Source organism: Giraffa tippelskirchi, chromosome 2, assembly GCF_054371585.1.
Source record: "Giraffa tippelskirchi isolate mGirTip1 chromosome 2, T2T-mGirTip1v1.2.pri, whole genome shotgun sequence".
Classification (NCBI taxonomy): domain Eukaryota; kingdom Metazoa; phylum Chordata; class Mammalia; order Artiodactyla; family Giraffidae; genus Giraffa; species Giraffa tippelskirchi.
This window is the reverse complement of record NC_137276.1, coordinates 82,139,061-82,158,719: the sequence shown is the minus strand read 5'-3', so window position 1 is coordinate 82,158,719 and position 19,659 is coordinate 82,139,061. Positions and strand designations below refer to the sequence as shown.

Here is a 19,659-nt window from a genome sequence, read left to right as displayed (position 1 = left end):
TTACGCCCCATATAGTTCACTTTGGCAGGGAGCAGTACCCAGGTAGAGCATTGATCCTGATGGTTGCACAGGCATGCAGTTTATTTCTGATGCAAAATACAGTAGATGGCCAGGCCAAAGCTACTCAGAGTTCCTTTCACACTAGAAACAACTGTATGTTAAGCCACTTGTAGTAGTTAGGAATCTCCAAACAGGATGTGTACATGGGGCATGGGGGGAGGGAGACAGAGAAACTGATTTTAAGGAACCATCTCATGTGATTCTGGAAGCAAGAACGTCTGAAATCTGTGGAGAAGGTGGGCATACTGGAGGCCTGGCAAGAGTTGCTGTTGAATCGTGAGTCCAAAGGCAGTCTGAAGGAAGAAGGCCTTCTTCCTCTGGGAACCCCAGTCTTGACTCTTTGTTGTTGTTGTTGTTCAATTGCTCAGTCATATCTGATTCTTTGTGACCCCATGGACTGCAGCACACTAGGCTTCCCTGTCCATTACCATCTCCCGGAGCTTGCTCAAACTCATGTCTATTGAGTCGGTGATGCCATCCAACCATCTTGTCCTCTGTTGTCCCTTACTCCTCCTGCCTTCAATTTTTCCCAGCATCAAGGTCTTTACCAATGAGTCGGCTCTTCACATCAGGTGACCAGCATACTGGAGCTGCAGCTGCAGCTTCAGTCCTTCCAATGAATATTCAGGACTGATTTCCTTTAGGATTGACTGATTTGATCTCCTTGCAGTCCAAGGGACTCTAAAGAGCCTTCTCCAATACCACAGTTTGAAAGCATCAATTCTTTGGCGCTCAACCTTCTTTATGGTCCAACTCTCACATCCATACATGACTATTGGAAAAACCATAGCTTTGACTGTATAGACTTTTGTTGGCAAAGTAATGTCTCTGCTTTATAATATGCTGTCTAGGTTGGTCATAACTTTTCTTCCAAGGAGCAAGCGTCTTTTAATTTTGTGGCTGCAGTCACCGTCCACAGTGATTTTGGAGCCCAAGAAAATAAAGTCTTTCACTGTTTCTATTGTTTCCCCATCTATTTCCCATGAAGTGATGGGACCAGATGCCCTGATCTTAGTTTTTTGAATATTGAGTTTTAAGCTAGCTTTTTCACTCTCTTCTTTCACCTTCATCAAGAGGCTCTTTAGTTCCTCTTCACTTTCTTCCATAAGGGTGCATATCTGAGGTTATTGATATTTCTACCGGCAGTCTTGATTCCACCTTGTGCTTCATCCAGCCCAGCATTTCGCATGATGTGTTCTGCATATAAGTTAAATAAACAGGGTGACAATATACAGCCTTCTCTTAAGATCTTCAGTTGATTAGATGAGACCTACCCACATTATGGAGGGCAATCTGCTTTCCTCTGAGCCTACTGATGTAAATGTTAATCACATCTGAAAAATATCCTCACAGAAACATCTAGATTGTTGTTTGACCAAAAACTGGGTACCATGGCCTTGCCAAATTGGCTCATAAAATTGACCATCCTCCCACTTATAATCTGAATAGAACATTTTCGTGAGTGGTCACAGTGTTCTATCTCCACTAATTGCTTTTCATACTTGGAGAACTCAGTAATGTGGCTATTATTGCTCACATTAGAAAACTGGCTTTATTTTTCCATGAAGAGCTTAACCTGCTCAGATTATGTGACAGATTGTTCTTCAGGAATATGACTAACCATCAATAGCTGGGATTTCAATGACCATAGTTTGGGTAATTGAATGATTATAGTGGGAATATTCATTAGCTTAGTAAAGAGAATGGTAAGAGAATCTACCGATTATTGTCAACATGAAACACCTTTTAAAATCATGGTTATAAAATAGGAATAAAGAAATATTTAAATGAGCAGATGTAATGAAATGCATTATGAGTTTTGTGAATGTGATGCTAGTTTCCACATAAGAAAGATTTTATGGGGGCTCTACACTTGGAAGTTCAGTATCAGGAAACCACACCCTGCTACTTGTTCAAGCTGGAACATTGTTGTTGTTTAGTCTCTAAGTTGTCTGCAACTCTTTTGTCACCCCATGGACTGTAGCCTGCCAGGCCTTTCTGTCTGTGGGATTTCCCAGGCAAGAATGCTGCAGTGGGCTGCCGTCTTCTTCTCCAGGGGATCTACCTGACCCAGGGATCGAACTTGCGTCTCCTGTGTCTCCAGCATTGGCAGGCAGGTTCTTTGCCACTGAGCCACCAGAAAAGCCCAAGTTGGAACATTACCAATAGTTAGTTCTATTATATCTCTCACCAAGTAAGAGCCACCAGATTAAAGAGGTTCCTTAAAAAATAATTGGAAGTAACATGACTAGCCTCTCAAGATATATCATTGGCAACATTAGCCATAAATAACTCTTAACAGTTATAACCCGGTTTATCAAGTTAAAATCAATCAGATCAGTAGTGACCCACACTCTTCATGCTCTTGTAGAGTATCTGTTCTCTTCATCTGGAAAATTGAAGGTGTTCCTCCCAGGAGACAGACATCTGGTTCCCATGATCTCTCAGGTCTCTTTAACTCCGATATTCTTTTTTTCGATGAGTTTTTCTGGTTCTCTTCTCTTCCTTGCCTGTTACAGTTTCTGAAAAATTATTTAGAAAATAAAAGCCAGTAGTTGTGCTTCCAGGTAACCGTCTCTTTCTCCAGTTTTGCCTGTATTTCAGCTTTGTTTAAGTGGATCCCATTGATACTACTTAATCTACTGGGTATATTCTTCTGTGTCCAGCTCAACATTATGTCTTTAAGGCCCAAACTCATTGTTACAGTAGTGGGGGGGGGGGTTTGGCTTGATTTTTTTTTTTTACTTTGTGGTAAAATATTGAATTGTATAATGCACTCTGGTTTATTTATCCATGCTCCTATCATGGGCATTTGGGTTTTTCCAGTTTGGGGCTGTTACGTGGAATGCTGCTATAAATGTATATCTTCCCTGAAGCAGACCTACTGGGTCACAGAATATAGATATGGTCATCTGCATTCCATGGACAGAGCAGCCTGGTGGACTGTAGTTCATAGGGTCACAAAAGTCAGATGCAACTTAGTGACTATATGGCAACAACATCTGCATTAGATATTTATTGCAGGGTCTTTTTCCAAAGTGATTGTACTAATTTATACTCCCACAAGCAATTATGAGGTTTCTAGTTATTCTACACCTTTTTCAGTGTTCGCCATTTTAGTATGTATGTAATAATATCTGAATAAGGTCTTCATTTATATTTCTCTGCTGACTAATGATGTTGAGTACATTTTCATATGTATATTGACAATTTGGATATGCTTTCTGAATATTTTCTTTTTAAATTAGGTATTTCACCATTTTTCTTACTAATTTGTATGCATTCTTTATTCACATTGGATACAGCTCTTTCTCAGAAAATGTTAGCCTCTCAGTGGTGTGTGACTCTCTGCAACCCCATGGACTGTAGCCCGCCAGGCTCCTCTGTCCACAGAATTCTCCAGGCAAGAATACTAGAGTAGGTAGCCATTCCCTTCTCTAAGGGTTCTTCCTGACCCAGGGATCAAATCCTAGTCTCCTGCATTGCAGGCAGATTCTTTACTGTCTGAGCCACCTGGGAAGCCCCTATCAGATAGATAGATAGATAGATAGATGGCAACAGATTCTTCCAGTATGGCTTACTTTTTATTTTCTTAGTGGTATTTTGGGTAGCAGAAGTTCTTCATGTTCATGAAGTCTGATTTATGGATCTCTTCCTTTATGGTTAGTGCTTTTTGCATCTGTGTAAGAAGCCATCTACCCTAGGAGAGTCAGCTTTGCTAGAATGCATTCAGGAGTTTGAATGTCTCAGAAGCCATCTGAGAACCCTTATCATCACCTCCTACAGACCTATCAAGGGAGGGCTTAGCAGTGGCCCAGTTCTTTCCTTTACTAACTCCTTTTTGAGCAGATGGAGGCTCAGGACTCCCAAGTTCTCATGAAAGCAGATTTCTGAGGGGAATAGCAGCATGGCTTTTCCAGACTTCAGGGACCTGCTGTAGGTAGCATGAGAGAATTAGAACTGTTCCCCCAGATACTCGAAATGAGGCTTGAGGATGGATCCTTGGAGAGGCTGAAAGGGTTATACAGATTTGGGATCATTTGTGGGTAGAAGTGTGCTTGGAGTGGCCCTTTTAAATCTGTAGCAATAAGAGAATAGAAAACTGAACAGTTTCCTGTCTGTAATACAGATGATTTTGTATCACAAACTAGAAATGACTTTAATAGAAATCTGGCCCTTTTAGCTACAGAACTTCTCAAGGGCAAAAGTCTGGCAGTTAACTCTCAATTTTTAACTGGTTTAAAGCCAATAGCTGCAAAATGTCTTTTTCAATTATCTTTTGTGTAATTTAACTTGGAGAATTCAACAGGAAGTCGCATTGCTCAAAGTGAGAGGTAATTTTCTGAGTTTTGTTTTGTTTTTTTAAAATTGCTCCAAAGTGTGGTGCTGAATCACATAACTGATAATATTTTCCTCTGTATAGGATTTCATGGAATGAATTTTATATGCTAATCTCACTCCTGATTCTATCTTAATTTTCCTGAAATTTATTTTCCATTTTCTTTCATTTTTCTTATCACATTTTAAGTTTTTGTCATGCTGCATTTATGTAAAACACTAGTTCTGAGATAAGATATGACATGAAATAGATGCTTGGAGTATGGGTTCTTTTTCAGAATGTAAAAGAATTTCTTCTTATGCCCTCTTAGATCAGCTCCAGCCTGCAGCTGGGGGCGACTTTGTGCCAGCAGTTCCACAGGCTCAGGGAAGACCTCCGTATTAGACACCTAACCACTTAGCACAGATGAAGCCTAATCCACACTGGTAGTGAGGTGGGAGACCTTGGGCTAGGGCTGATACTGCCATGGTTAGTTGGTCACTCTGGGAGATAACTAATTAAATCCTGGATGTTGACTAGTGATTTAGCAGAGATGCATTTGAGATTCAGCCTCAGCCTCTATCCCTTTGCTCTGGGTATGTAGGAAGGAGAGGAGAAATTCCAATGTTTTGCATTTTTTCAGACTTCAGAAAGAAGTCTTCTTCCACCTAGAGAAGTTTGCATAAATGGAGGCTTAGAAAAAAGTGGAATCAATGTCAAGAAGCACTCTTTTTAAAAAAATTAATTGGAGGCTAATTACAATATTGTAGTGGTTTTTGCCATACATTGACATGAATCAGCCATGGGTGTACATGTGTCCCCCATCCTGAACCGCCCCCCCCCGTCCTTCAGGGTCATCCCAGTGCACCGGCTTTGAGTGTCCTGTTTCATGCTTTGAACTTGGACTGGTGATCTGTTTCACATATGGTAATATACATGTTTCAGTGCTATTCTCTCAAATCATCCCACCCTCACCTTCTGCCACAGAGTCCAAAAGTCTATTCTTTACATCTGTGTCTCTTGCTGTCTCACATATAGGGTCATCGTTACCATCTTTCTAAATTTCATATATATATGTTAATATACTGTATTAGTGTTTATTTCTGACTGACTTTGTATAATAGGCTCCAGTTTCATCCACCTCATTAGAACTGATTCAAATGTGTTCTTTTTAATAGCTGAGTAATATTCCATTGTGTATATGTACCACAGCTTTCTTATCCATTCGTCTGCTGATGGACATCTAGGTTGCTTCCATGTCCTGGCTATTATAAACAGTGCTGTGATGAACATTGGGGTACACGTGTCTCTTTCAACTCTGGTTTCCTCGGTGTGTATGCCCAGCAGTGGGATTGCTGGGTCAGACGGCAGTTCTATTTCCAGTTTTTTAGGGAATCTCCACTCTGTTCTCCATAGTGGCCGTACTAGTTTGCATTCCCACCAACAGTGTAAGAGGGTTCCCTTTTCTCCACACCCTCTCCAGCATTTATTGTTGATAGCTGGACAAACTCAAACTTCATGCCTGTGCTCATCCAGCTTGGGCAGTTTTTATGTTGGAAAGGAGCACTTTGTTTTGTTTTGTTTTTTTAAATCATGAAATCCATCCATTTCTTCTCAGCACCCTTTTCCAGACCATCAAATAGACAATGACCAGAATTGCACCGAGAAACCTTGGATACTTACTAACTGTCAATTATGTTGATTGAAACATTTCAATTTTTACCAACTAGCTTTAAAAGAAATGTCACTGAAATCACATTGGGCCTAAAATATTGTTTCCTTGGGGAGCTTCATGGAGGAAAAAGACATAGGTATATTTGTGTGTTGCTGAGGAAGCATCTGAGGAAGAGGAAGCATGCAGAGTTTGACTTGTGTTCTGTTTTGAAGCTGGAAGCAACTCCTTTATAATTTTTCCTCCTGTTTGAAAATCTTCCCCTCCTCATAGACTACCCAGGGTAACTTCAGAATCTTTGGTCTCCAAGCACACAGTAGGCACAGGTATCTGGTCCTGAGGAGGCCGTGGTGTTCGTTAGGCTGCTCCAGGGCTGTGGTACAGCGCCCCCTGCTGGTGGTCATCCCAGCCTCCCAGTCCAGAAGGCATCTTCTGCGCTCCTGGTCTAGGCCTGAACTTCCATCTTACAGCCCAGTTCTGGTGGCTTATGGCTTTTGTCCTTTGCTTTCTATTTCTATAGAGAAATATGCTGAGAAAGGGGACAGATGAAATGTTAGAGAAAGGTTGTCTGTCTTATTGTGAATGAGTTTTTAGAGTCTTTCCTTAGAAGCCTATTAAAAACACACTCAGATATTACACCTTTAATTTTTTTTTTTTTTTTTGGTTTTCAAAAATTGCCTCAGTAATTCACACTTATTAGAACATGTCAAACAATTCAGAAACTAAACTTTGTGTCTCTTCCTTCCCAAATTCAGTCCATTCTAATCTCCATACATGCTGCTGACATTTTGATATCTGTCTTTGCTTTTTCTATTATACAGACACTTTAAGGTTGGTTGGTTGGGGCAGGTTGAGGGTGTTAGTATTTTGTTTTGTTTACTTTTTAAATAAAATTCTATTAAACATACTGTTTTTGCTAGTTTAGTTTTTCCCCATAAAATAGCACATTCTGGACATTTTTCCAAATGGGAATATATTTTAGTTGAGGGGAAAGAATATGAAAGTATGTGATTTGGGGAAAGCTGCTGCTGCTTTAAGGGGGAAAAGAAAGAGAAGACTTGAAACACTGTCCGTTTAGTGGGAGTGGGAACTACTGTTATCACCCTTGTACATGGAATTGTAGCAAAATCTGCACTTCTGTCCCAGCCTCAGGGCCATAGATTAACCACATACAGTAAGGAAGGATGTATATATCTTCAATTCTCACTTTAATATGTTATGCTCTATACTAAAATAGCAGATATGTAGCCTGTGCTATTGATATAAACATTCAGCAATCAGAGGGCAATTTGTTGGTAAAATCAGGTAATTTTAAGCATTAAAGAGTGTTTCTTCCTCAGAACTGACATTTTCAGGTTTGGCGAAAGAAATTGGGGGCTGAGCCAATATTAGGATAAGATCTTGTTGCTTTGACCTCTCTCTATTACTGTGTGTTGAATTTATTTAGGTCCAGGTTTCCTTCTGACAAGTAGAAGGTGGGCTTGGGTTGGAGGAGTGTTGGTGTCTCCTGGTGGGAGGGGGGGAGCAGCAGCTGGGGAGTGGTGTCCCATGTCCCCTGCCACTGTCTGCTTCTCCAGGGACTCTGGCTGGTGGCCCAGTTCATCTGCAGGAAAAAACTCCACTTTGACCTTTATGACAGCAAAGTGCAGTCACCAGGCCAGTCTGCTCCCTTAGTTCAGACAGGCTGCTAATGAGTGTGAGGTCACAGGTCTGATCCCATTGGCAGAAAGCTGAGGACATTGTCCTCTTTTGACCCTAGACTTCTTTGTTGCCTGGGCCAAAAATCCATGTCTTTTCCCCTTGGCTTCCCCATGTTAGGGTGGGGAGAAGGTCATTCTCGCTTTTCAAGGGATATTCAATATTTATAAGTACTCTGAAATTTTTCTCTGGAAAGCACTGTAGAAACACATTATCTCTAATGGTTCTGAACAGGAGTTGTGTAGCAACTGTCAGCCCTGACGGATGTGTTTTTCTCCCTGACCCCTCTTTTCAGAACCCACACAGCAGTTAAAATAGCCCCGAGATACAGCGCGCCTGTGATCCACGTCCTGGACGCGTCCAAGAGTGTGGTGGTGGTAAGTGTGGGCCTCATGTTATCGCGGATCTGTTGTAACGAGAAAACAAGAGCATTGCGAGTCAAGGGTATTGCCCAAGATCTTCTGTTTATTTTTGTCCCGTTCTACTAAAAAAAATTGTCAAAGACTATCCTAGGGCTCGTGGTAGGGTCACTGCAGGTATCTGCATTGCCAGAGGAGGGTGGGTCAGTGTGTCCTGTGCTTTCAGGGACCTCTTCCTGAGCCAGCATCGGCAGTGCTGGTCTGAGCTGCAGAGGAATGATGCCAGGACACCAACCCAGAGGGGGATTTCAGTCATTTACAAATATTTACAAATATGAATGGGTGCTTTCTTAACTCTACCTAGAGGAATGTAGAATTTATCAGTTTTTTTAAATTGAAGTATAGTTGGTTTACACTGTTGTGTTAATTTCTGCCATACAGCAAAGTGATCAAGTCATATATATTTATACATTCTTTTTTTTTTAATATTCTTTCCCATTATGGAATGTAGTTCCCTGTGCTACACAGTGGGACCTTGATGTTTATCCATCCTACACATAAAGCTTACATCTGGTAACCCCAACCTCCCAATCCATCTCTTCCCCCATTCCCTCTCCCTTGGCAACCACCAGTCTGTTCTCTATGTCCATGGTTCTGTTTTTGTTTCGGAAATACATTCATTTGGGTCCTGTTTTAGATTCTGCATGTAAGTGATATCATATGATATTTGTCTTTTTCTGACTTCACTTAGTATGATAATCTCTAGGTCCATCCATGTTGCTGAAAATTTCGTTCTTGGTTATGGTTGAGTAATAGGAATGTAAAATTTTTTTAAATAATTCATTTCCAGATAGAAAAACGTTTAAACTGAAATGGGCCAGTTGATCCTACCTGAAGACAGAAAAACATTCACAGATATATGTTGAAAATGCAGAATTTAGTGAATATAATAAACAACTTACCTTAGTGGTTTTTCCTGCTTTTCTCTATCATGAAGCCTAACATTCTCTCTTGTTATGTGTTTCATTATATTCATTGAATAATGGGACATAATAGCTGTTGGGAATCTGAGTGACCATGTGATCCAATAGTTTCCAAGTATGTTTTTGCCACAGAAACCTTTGCAAGTGACATCTTTTCTGGAAACTCAGTGGGCAAGTAAGAGTGACCCCTTCCCTTCCCTCATCCCACTCCTGTTTCTCATCAAACGAGCACAATTTAAACGTCACTAATCTAGGCTAGGGATTCCCAGGTGGCTCAGTGGGTAAAGAATCTGTCTGCAATGTAGGAAACCTAGATTCAATCCGTGGAGAAGGGAATGGCTACCCACTCCAGTATTCTTGCCTGGAGAATCCCATAGACAGAGGAGCCTGGGGGGCTATCGTCCTTACAGTCACAAAGAGTTGGACACGACTGACGCAAATGAGCACACGCAGCACAATCCAGTCCGCCCTTCACATTTGCAGGCAAGGAAGGTTGCTGAGGGGCCTGGTGATTTGTGTTGCTACCAGGCCCTATCCTGCAGCCTGGATGAGGGCCATCACACTTCTCGAACCATTTTCCAAAGGAATTCTTTCAGACCTGTGAATTAAAGTTGTACAGTAATCACTAACATTATTAAACATTTATAGTGTGCCCAGCACTACGCTAAGTGCTTTACATGGACTTTTTATTTAATTCTCATGAGGTAGATATTTTCATTATCCCCATTTTAGAGGCGAGGAAACAGGAACAAAGAGGTTAGTAATTCTTGAGGCCACAGATCCCTCAAGCAGCAGGTGTGGATCGGAACGCAGGTGGTCTTACTCTGTGCCGCATTAGTTAAACTTGTTCTGTTAATATTTAGTAAGTCTCCTTTATTAAGGATAAAATTAAATTGGGCTGAAATCATAAAATTGCAGTTTTTTAATTTGCCATTGACATAGACTAATGTGCAATAAAGTACATTTCTACAGTTCAATTTTGAAACACTATTTATATCTATATTTGGATTGTATTTCCTAAGGAGCTTATTTCAGGTCCATGGTTGAGTAACCAGTGCAACTCTCTTTAAGGCTAGTGGCTATTTTCAAATGCTAATGAGCGACTGAACATTTCCCATCTGAAGACCAGGCTGTTGAACCCATTTGAGTACACAGAACTGATACAGCCCCTACAGATCAGGGCACACTTTAGCTGGGAAGCACTTGGCCCCTTGATTCCATCTCTAGGACACTCTTCCATTGTGTTGAAGAGCTTAAGCACCATGGGCCCAGCCGGAAGGCAGCAGAGGAGGAGGCGGGGGCATCTGTGTTCTTTACTGTGTGGTCCAGCCAACTGTGGTTGGCTCTTCTCATATACAAAGGAACAGCCACCCTTTAAAATCACTCAGATATAAGTCTGATGATAAATCAGTTGGGTAACTGCTGGTGACACATCTTGGGAGTCATTGGTAGAGTTTGTTTAGGCTGATTTGTTTAGATTGATAGTTGGTTTAGAGTCTTTTGATCTCACTGCAGTGAGTACGACACAGGCTTACACTCTGGCCACTGTCTCATGTATTTATTTGAAAGATTCCAAAATATGGCAACTGCTTAATAGTTGGAGGATGCCCCCTTACTTTTTTCCTTTTTTTTTTTTAAATAAAAAACAAGGTGCCAAAATTTATTTTCAATATATTCCCTCTCATTGTGCTGTGATTTGCTGTGAGAAAGAAAAAGAGGAATAGAAAAGCTGTACTGTGTCTGATGGTTGGCATGAAAACCCAGGTTGACTCTGATTTTGTGATTGATCATATGGAACAGCCCATACAATTGGCCATGAACTTGTTCTCATTGAGCAGGTCAGCCTGGGCAGGAAGTGGCTTGTCACCATAGCTCTGGGAGCAGGGGTTCCATAGGGGTGTGGAAGGGGCCAGCTAACGGAAGCAGCACCTTCCGTCTCCCCAGTAGTTCCTGTTGGGTGCTGTCAAGTTCTGGAAATAGGGGGGCTTACTTTCTCGAGTTTAAAATCTAGCAGAATGTAACAGTGTTTTAAAATCTTTAAAGCATTGGAAAGCATTGGTTGCATGTACTTTGGGGACTCGGGAGTAGGTATTCCTTCTTGTTTTTGTGAGCTCTGCTGAGTTTCCTAAAGGAGAACTCCACTGAGGCAAGGCTCATGTAAGACTGATGTGAATACCATTTGGGGACCTAGTTTTAGCCTTGTCACACAATGGCCTTTTCTGATTTTGTTCCTTTATAAAGCGATCTGATCTTATACTCACTCACAAGTGATTGGATTGTTGTTAGAGATACTTGGGCAATTCACATAGAATTCTAGACATTTAAAGCTGATGGGCACTGTAGCTGTCATCCAGCCTAATTTCCTCTCTTTCCGATAATGATATTGAACTTCCCTGCCTGTTTGTGTGTTAGAAAATCCTGCTGGAGGATGCAGGGATAGGGCAGAGCTTTGATTTTGGAACTAATGTGATTAGTGGCAACCATGTCTTTCTTCTTGGTGATTCTATTTTGAGCTTTGGTGTCAGCGATTCTTCTACCAACTTGGTAATCATAGTCATAAATATACTTGGCTGATTCGGTTTTATAGTTTACTAGGTAGCCTCACATTTCCCAGACGATCAGTTTCCTTTCTTGTTTTAGCAGAAGTTCATGGTTGACTGTGAAGATCAGCCTCATTCTGTCAGCCAACATTCAGTGAGGATGCACCTTCTGTGTGCAATCCTACCTTCAAAGGGCCTGTCTTAGTAAGGGAAGCGGACACGGAGACAGGTGCTGGAAGCCTGTGAAAAGTGCAGTGATGGAGACATGAACAGAGTATCTTTGAAACTCTGGAGAGAGGATACCTACCAAGTGTGTTGTGGACCCCTAGAACCTACTCAGTTTTAGTGATTTATTCAGTGACTCAGAACTTAGAAACACTGTTAAACTCACAGTCACAGTTTATTACCATGAATGGATACAGATTAAAATTGAGTGAGATTGAGAAAAGGCCAGGCACCAGCTTCCAGGTGTCTCTCCCTATGGAGTCATGTGGACAGGGCTTGATACTTCAGCTAATGATGTGTGATAGCATGGGTGGAACATTGCCAACTAGGGATACTAACCAGAGCCTGGGTGTCTTGGGCTTTTACTGGAAGTCAGTCACATAGGTGTGGCATGCTCACTTGACTGACCTTAGTTACTCAGTCTTGAACCACTCCAGAGGTCAGACAGTGCGCAAGCCAAGTCCCCCCATAAATCACACAACATTAGCATAAACAATCTGGGATGGCCCAAGGCCTCAGGTAGACAAAGACACTCTTTATCACTGAAGGCTCAGTATTTATCTCACAGGAACTGTCCTCTGTTTAGAATGTGCAGCACTGAAACATCGCCGGCCGACTGAGTTGACCCTTTACTATACAGCCAGGCAAAACTAGCATAATTCGTAAAGGGAGAGGAAACGACGTTAACATGGGAAGGCTTCCTGAAGGTGGTGACCCCAGGACTGACCATTGTTATGCCTGTTTTATCTTCTTTCGCTGCTCTGTGGTTACTGAATTTTGATCTTGCATTTCCAGTGTTCTCAACTGTTAGATGAGAATCTAAAAGATGAGTACTTTGAGGAGATCCTGGAAGAATATGAAGATATTAGACAGGACCATTATGAGTCTCTCAAGGTAAGTAACAAAAACAGGTTCCCCCCTCTTGTTTGGGTAATAGAACGATCCTACAGTTATTATCGTGATTTTGCTGTTGGAGGAGGGAAAGGTTTGGGATCATTTTAGAAAAGTCCTACTTTCTGCTTCACATCAGCATTCTTTACTGTTCCCAATAATTTTTGGCTATATTAAAATTAATTTTATTTATTCCGTCAAACATATATTGAGTAAGCAGTAGGTGTTGGGTGCTGTTTGCTACCCGAGTTATGAGAATGAATAAAACATGAGCTCAGAGGGAGCAGCAAGACAGGAACTGAGACAGTGTGCTGAAATGACTCCCACAGATCCTTATTCTTAAGGAAATAATGGAAGAGAATGAAGACATTAGGAACATTGTAAGCCTCTCTCCCTGATCATCCAACACTCTCTGTGCAGAATAATGTTTCGAGAACTATCCTTCTCTAGAGGAGCTTCAGGGGATCTATGGAGATTAGGCATGATTACTCTTTAAAGGTGGTCAGGATATTTCTTCCTGGTTATCTGCTTACTGGGCTTTGTGTTGTGGAGAGGGGATGCATTTTGGGGATGGCCCGGTAAGTGAAATGTGATGACCAACAGTGAGAAAAGAATACGTTCCTGAGGTGTTGCCTGGACCAAGACACTGTGGTTGGCTTGCCCACTCCTTAATCTGCCCACAGTTGGCTGTTCTGCCTTCTTGGCCTCAGGGCAGTCGGTGGCCCCAGGGAACCCCAGCCTCAGGTAAAGTTCAGGCAAGAGTCTGCCCCATTGCACGCTTATTTACCTTACAGTTAAGGTAGGTCTGCAGGTCTGCCTTGCATTTATGTATCCACGTGTACTGGATGTGTATTGCATCTTTACTCTCTGTTGTTCTGGTGCTGATGTGAAGCCATTTTAGATGTAACAGGAAGAGTTTTCTAGAATATGAATTTTTGTTTTCTTGTAAAATATATTTACTAGCTTCCTTGGACATACTTTCATAATAGCAGCTGAAAATCTAAGAGTCTCTGACTGAATAACTTTTCTTTTTTTCATAGGAGAGAAGATACTTAACCTTAAGGCAAGCTAGAGAAAATGGTTTCCATATTGACTGGCTGTCAGAGCCTCCTCCAGGTCTGTTGGGCTGTGGGTTAGAGAAAAGCATACGTGATAGCTCTGAGCTGAAGAGAGGTTTTCATTTCCACGTTGGCAGAATCAAACGGGCAGCTAGAAGCTCTTAATTATGTTCAGTAGTGATGATGAATGACAATGATGATTGAAAATGAAAGTCAATAGGTGCCATTTATGGAGAACCAAACACTGTCCTGAGATGGAACTGCAGCAGCGCTGAGTCCTTGACACAACCCTAAAATGAATGTGTTATTATCTCTGCTTTAATTTGAAGAAATGGAATTTCAAGTGATAACTTGAAAGGTTACTAACATTCAATCTCTGATGTGTCTTCTAAACCCGTACTCTTGCCTCTGCGCTGTGCCTGAGTGGGCCTTCTTCATCTGGAAGCCATTCTAGAGACCTGCCTGGGTGGCAGTGTCACCGCTTTGGCCTGGGTCCCAGACGGCCCAAATACAGACATGGAATGTCTGAAATTGCAAATTCCTGCATGCTGAAGAGACTAAAACATTGCAGCAAAGCAGGCTGTTCTGTTTCTGCTCACTCTCATTCTTGCTCGGACGCTTCCCTCTTTTGATTTCTTTCATTTGGTTTCTTTCCCGTCTGGTTTCTAACCTTTCTTGCCTTGCATAGGTGTTCACGATAATGTGGAAGATATTTTGACAGGTTCAGAGAGGCATGAGATATGAATGCAAAACTGAGACAGGGTGAACAGGGGTTAAATTAATTGAATCCATATTTCCAAGGTGATACCTCTAATCTGCTTTCATTGCTCACCTCACCTGTGTTCTACACATGCTCAGCAGAGTGATGGGTATTAAAGTAGAAACGTAGGTAAGCTGGGTTCTAGATTTAGTCCAGTTGTGTTTAGCGTGATTTAGTGGGAAGAAGGCACATGGAGAGTTGGGAGGCCTGGGTTCTAATCCCAACTTGGCTCCTGGCTCTGAATCCCTGAGTGACCCTGAGCATCTTACTTCCATGTGCGACAGTTTCTAATATGTAAGAAAGGAGTTACTTTATGGAAATGTTGTGAGGATAAAATAAGATAATATGTGTAAACCTTTGAAAAATATGCATTACTATACCAGCCCAATCGATGATTTTGTCTTCAGCTTTCACTATGAAATTGGAAAAATATCACAAGGGAAAATCTATTTTAGTTGAGTCAAATGTCCAAAATACATCTCAGTAGAAATAGTTCCCTCAAGGTCCACAGTACCAGGCAGTTTTCAAGAGCTGTTTAACCCCCTTGCAGGGCCCCTCAAGGACAGCCAAGTCCTGGCATATTTTCAGGAAGTCAATAAAAGGAAAAGGAAGGGTTCTTCTTTTCTAGGTCTTCGGTGGTAAACCTCAAACAAATCTCTAGCTCTGACCAATAAGCTCATTCAAGAATAACACCCTTCAATCACCCAGAAGCAGAGTGTTTCCCTGCCTTTCCAGGCAAGAGGACACTTCAGCCAGGAGAACAGCTGTAGTTTCTTTTTAATTACCAAACAAATCAGCAGAATAAAATACTTACAAGGAAGGGATTGTCCTGTATAGTAAAAAGATGACCAGGAACACATGGGAAAAAAACTACTGTGGGTGGTATAAAAAGGTAGAGATTTCCAGGTAAAATTAAGAAGCTGCGCATACTTTTCCTATACTTTGACCTCTTACTTTTACTATATAATGAGAGAAAAACACTCTTGAGACTTCCTGTGTTATCACTGAGCACCAAAGCATGGTAGTTTAAAGTTCTCTGATCCCTGTTTGCAGATCAGGCAACTGAGGATGTGAGGGCTGGGAAGCAGGCAGCAGAGTGATCACCTTGGACCCTGGCCTGACCCACCCCAGGCTTGGTGGCACAGGGGGCAGCAGTGGTGTCCAGGAAGCCCAGGGGCACCGTCTGTCTCTGAAGTCTTCTCCAGTATTTCACTTATGACTCACAAGGCAGTGTAAAGAAGAATGTATTGAATATCCATGTACCCCTACCAGTCACTTAAAAAGTAACCTACTGCCCATTTAAAAAAGAGCAATACATAGTGGAAATTCCTGCGAGCCCCTGCCTCCCTGGCAGGACCCTGAATCTCATGCCTGGTTTCTATGCATTTCCATAGACTTTGATCATGTGCATATGTATTGGTGAAAAGTGAAAGTTGCTCAGTCATGTCCAACTCTTTGCAACCCCATGGACTGTGCAGTCCAGGCCAGAATACTGGAATGAGTAGCCTTGTCCTTATTCAGGGGATCTTCCCAAAGCAAGGATTGAACCCAGGTCTCCTGCATTGCAGGCGGATTCTTTACCAGCTGAGCCACAAGCGAAGCCCAAGAATACTGGAGTGTGTAGCCTATCCCTCCTCCAGAGTATCTTCCTGACCCAGGAGTCAAACCGGGGTCTCCTGCATTGCAGGCAGATTCTTTACCAACTGAGTATGAGGGAAGCCCATATGTTATCAGTAGGCAATATAGATTATTGATCATGTTTTTAAACTTGATGGACGTGGCTTCTTCTGTGTGTCTTTCTCCTGTGTGTTTTCTTTTAGTGTTATCTTCCTCTCTACAAGTGAAGGTGAACCCAGTCTGTCTTTTTTCTTGGGCAAGCGTAGGGGGAGGGGTTGAGGGAAGTTTCCAAGGGTCACGTAGTCCAATCAGCTGCAGGAGAGGAAGAGTTTTATTTAAGATGTGCTGCAGAATTAGTCCCACTCCATGGTAATTTCAAGTTCCCCTCTTTTTAAAACAACTCCTCTGGGTGACAGGAGGGAGGCAGAGCATGGGAGCTGACAGAGCAGGAAGGAGCAGGCCAGGAAGGCCCCTCGTAGGTGGCTCTGGGTATGAAGGGTGCTGAGCCACAGGCCCGCCCTGGCATCATCGGGGTTGATGGCTCACTCCTTTCCTGCAGTGAAGCCCACATTCCTCGGGACTCGGGTCTTTGAAGACTACGACCTGCAGAAGCTGGTGGACTACATTGACTGGAAGCCTTTCTTCGATGTCTGGCAGCTCCGGGGCAAATACCCAAACCGAGGCTTTCCCAAGATATTTGACGACAAAACTGTAGGTTAGTTCCATAAGTGCTTCTGTCCTGCTCTGACAGTTGAGACATCGTCTTGGGCCCTTGAAGATGAGAATAGGTAGTGGAGCAGTGGGTTTGGATTATGCCAGATGGAATGTTTTATTTTTTTGTTTTTTCTTTTGGCTGCACCTCAAGGCTTGTGGGATCCTGACCAGGGATGGTACCTGGGCCCTCAAGAGTATGGAGTCCTAACCACTGGACTTCCAGCAGGTTCCTCGAGTTCATTGTTATGATATGATATAGGATATTGTTTACCTGCTCAGTCCTGTGATGGTTTTTAAACTGCTGGGTTGATTGTTATTTATTGACTAAACTTGGTATTTTGCTTACCCATTCTGTACTGAATCTTTGTTGACATCAATTACTTGCTGGGCATTGGAGATCTGCAGAGAAGACGTATCATGGCTGCTGTGTGGTACCTGCTGGCTGGGGCAGCAGTGGAGGGTGATTCCCGTATGACAGACCAGGCTTCTGCTTCAGGGCTAAGCCCAGGCCTCTGTGGACACCGGGAGATGAGCTCGAGCTCAAACTGGGAGATCAGGAAAGGCTTCCTGGAGGAGGTGGTGTTTGAACTGCTCTTTGAAGATTAAGTGGGAGTTACTGAGGCTGGGACTGGGAATGTGAGGTGGTGATGAAGTAAGGACACTCTGGGCCGAGGAGACCAAGTGAGAAGGCGTATGGGCTGATTTCAACGGCAAGGAGTCCATCATGCCCAGTGGAGGCAAGGGTTGGGGGCAATGAGCCAGTTGATAGATGATCTGCTCTCCCTGCTTCTCTCTTCCAGCCTTGCCCCAGAGACATGAGATCTAAGCCCATGAAGGCTAAGCCCTTCAAAGGGTTCAGTAACAGCCCAGCTCAGAGTGAGATGAGGAGTGGCCTGCTGGACATGTGGGGTTAGGGCTGAGGGGGGCCTGAGAGACCACCGCTTGCCCCCTTCCTGGAGGAATCCCTGGGGTGCATATTAGGATGCTGGTATACAGCAGCTCTCAGGCTCCCTAGGGTGAGTAGTGAGAAAGGGGCGCTCATTCTGAAGTGCTCCGGAGTGATCACAGGGGAGCAGTAGAGAGGCCAAAGTAGAGCTGGCTGGCCCAGGCCCTGATGAAGGCTCTGAGGCCCTGCGGGCACCCGCCGTAGCCAGGTGAGGCCTGCGGGATCCCTGCCTGGTGCCACCCAAACCCCACTTCACTCTGCAGGCTGTTCTGTACCCCAGGGGTCATGGCAAGGTCAGGGGGGTTGTCTGTGCACAAGGAATGCTTTGATGGGAGGATCTGGCCTGCTTTGTGTCACTCTCTGTCTGACACGTTACTGCAGGGAGTGAGAGCTGGCGCTCTGCCTTTTGTTAAATGGAAAGATATGAGTGGTGTGAGCTGGTAGAGCTGACTGTGTCTGGGAGCTGTACTTAGCAGAACCACTGAACCCTCAGTTGCTGCACCTGGGGCTGTGCTGACTGCAAACACTGACTTAAAGTATTTGAGAGGAAAAGAGAATGATAAGGAGGGAAACTGACCGGGGAGAAGTAGTGGTTTTAAAAAGCTTTCTTTAGTGGGTGTTACTGGAATCTCTCAGTGAATTCTTATGATATTTTCCTAATAGGTGAAGAAGCCAAAAAGGTCTACGATGATGCCCAAAATATGCTACAGGCACTGATCAGTCAGAAGAAGCTCCAGGCCAGGGGTGTGGTTGGGTTCTGGCCAGCACAGAGCATTCATGATGATATCCACCTGTACGCGGAGGGCACAGTGCCACAGGCCTCGGAGCCCATAGCCACCTTCTACGGGCTCAGGCAACAGGTATGGAGGCTGTGCTGCGAGCAGACACATAGCCCTCCTTTTTGGTTTAAGCACTGAAAGATCATAAATAAGATTGGCATAAGTCTGAGCTTTGTGTTCGCATGGCTCCGCCCCGCCTCACCCCAGATGACCCATCGCAGTCCTGAGCCCGAGGCTTTGTGATGGAGAGAATGGGCCAACATGGGTTTAGAAGCTGGGCCTCAGGCACCAGCAGGAGGGAGGTGTTCCCTGTCAGGTTGGATGAGTGAGGAGAAACGCTGCTGTTGCCTCGGGGTCACACACAGGTGGACATTCATTTGCTCAAGAACATCAGTTTTGGTCCAGGCCTGTTGTTCAACCAGGCTGGTGACCCTCTTTCTCAAGGAGAAAACAGGTGGGAGCAGACGTCCACTGCATGTCTACTGCGGGCCAGCTGCTTCGTAAGGCGCTTGATGGACCATCTTGTTTAATTTCACCCAGCTTGTTGGCAGGCAGTGTCTATGTGCAGAGGAGAACACGAAGGCCTATGGAGACTACAATAAGCCCCACAGCTTGGAGGGAGCCCAGCCTGTCTACAGCCCCCACACCACTGGCTCCTCCTGGGTCAGAGAACAGGCTCCTCTGCACACGGCTCCCTCTCTGTGCCCCTGCCTTTAAACATGCAAGTTTTTAAGCATGTCCCTTCAGCTGCTATAAAAAAACCCAGGTGTCCTAATCAACTGGAACCAGAATTCCCCAGTCATTAACAAAGGGTGGTAGTAAGTTATTTTTGCAAGGTCTTAACTACCATTCTCAGTCCTTCAAAATGATAGTATTGCTCTTCATCATAACCACCATATAATTCATAATGACAGATATTTTAGCTGTAACAACATCTGAGGGAATCCTTAAACTGGGGACATTAAAAGGTACCTTAACAAGTTAAATAGGAGTAGCTACACCCTTGCTGTGTGCACCCAGGCCCAGCACATCCTCACTG

The 19,659-nt window shown here is 43.4% G+C and overlaps 1 protein-coding gene across 25 annotated transcripts in view; it reads left to right on the top strand.

Moving 5' to 3' along the window:
* The window catches only part of MTR (5-methyltetrahydrofolate-homocysteine methyltransferase), a 246,445-nt gene that overhangs the window by 91,278 nt on the left and 135,508 nt on the right, over nt 1-19,659 (top strand). For all 25 annotated transcript variants that reach the window (XR_014076594.1, XR_014076593.1, XR_014076592.1 and 22 more), the window contains 5 exons: nt 8,044-8,125; nt 12,651-12,749; nt 13,787-13,862; nt 16,741-16,896; nt 18,505-18,701. Coding sequence is in view for 22 of the 25 variants with exons in the window: in XM_081569313.1 (XP_081425439.1) it covers nt 8,044-8,125; nt 12,651-12,749; nt 13,787-13,862; nt 16,741-16,896; nt 18,505-18,701 (610 nt within the window). In the remaining 3 variants the exon portion in view is untranslated. The remainder of the gene's footprint in view (nt 1-8,043; nt 8,126-12,650; nt 12,750-13,786; nt 13,863-16,740; nt 16,897-18,504; nt 18,702-19,659) is intronic.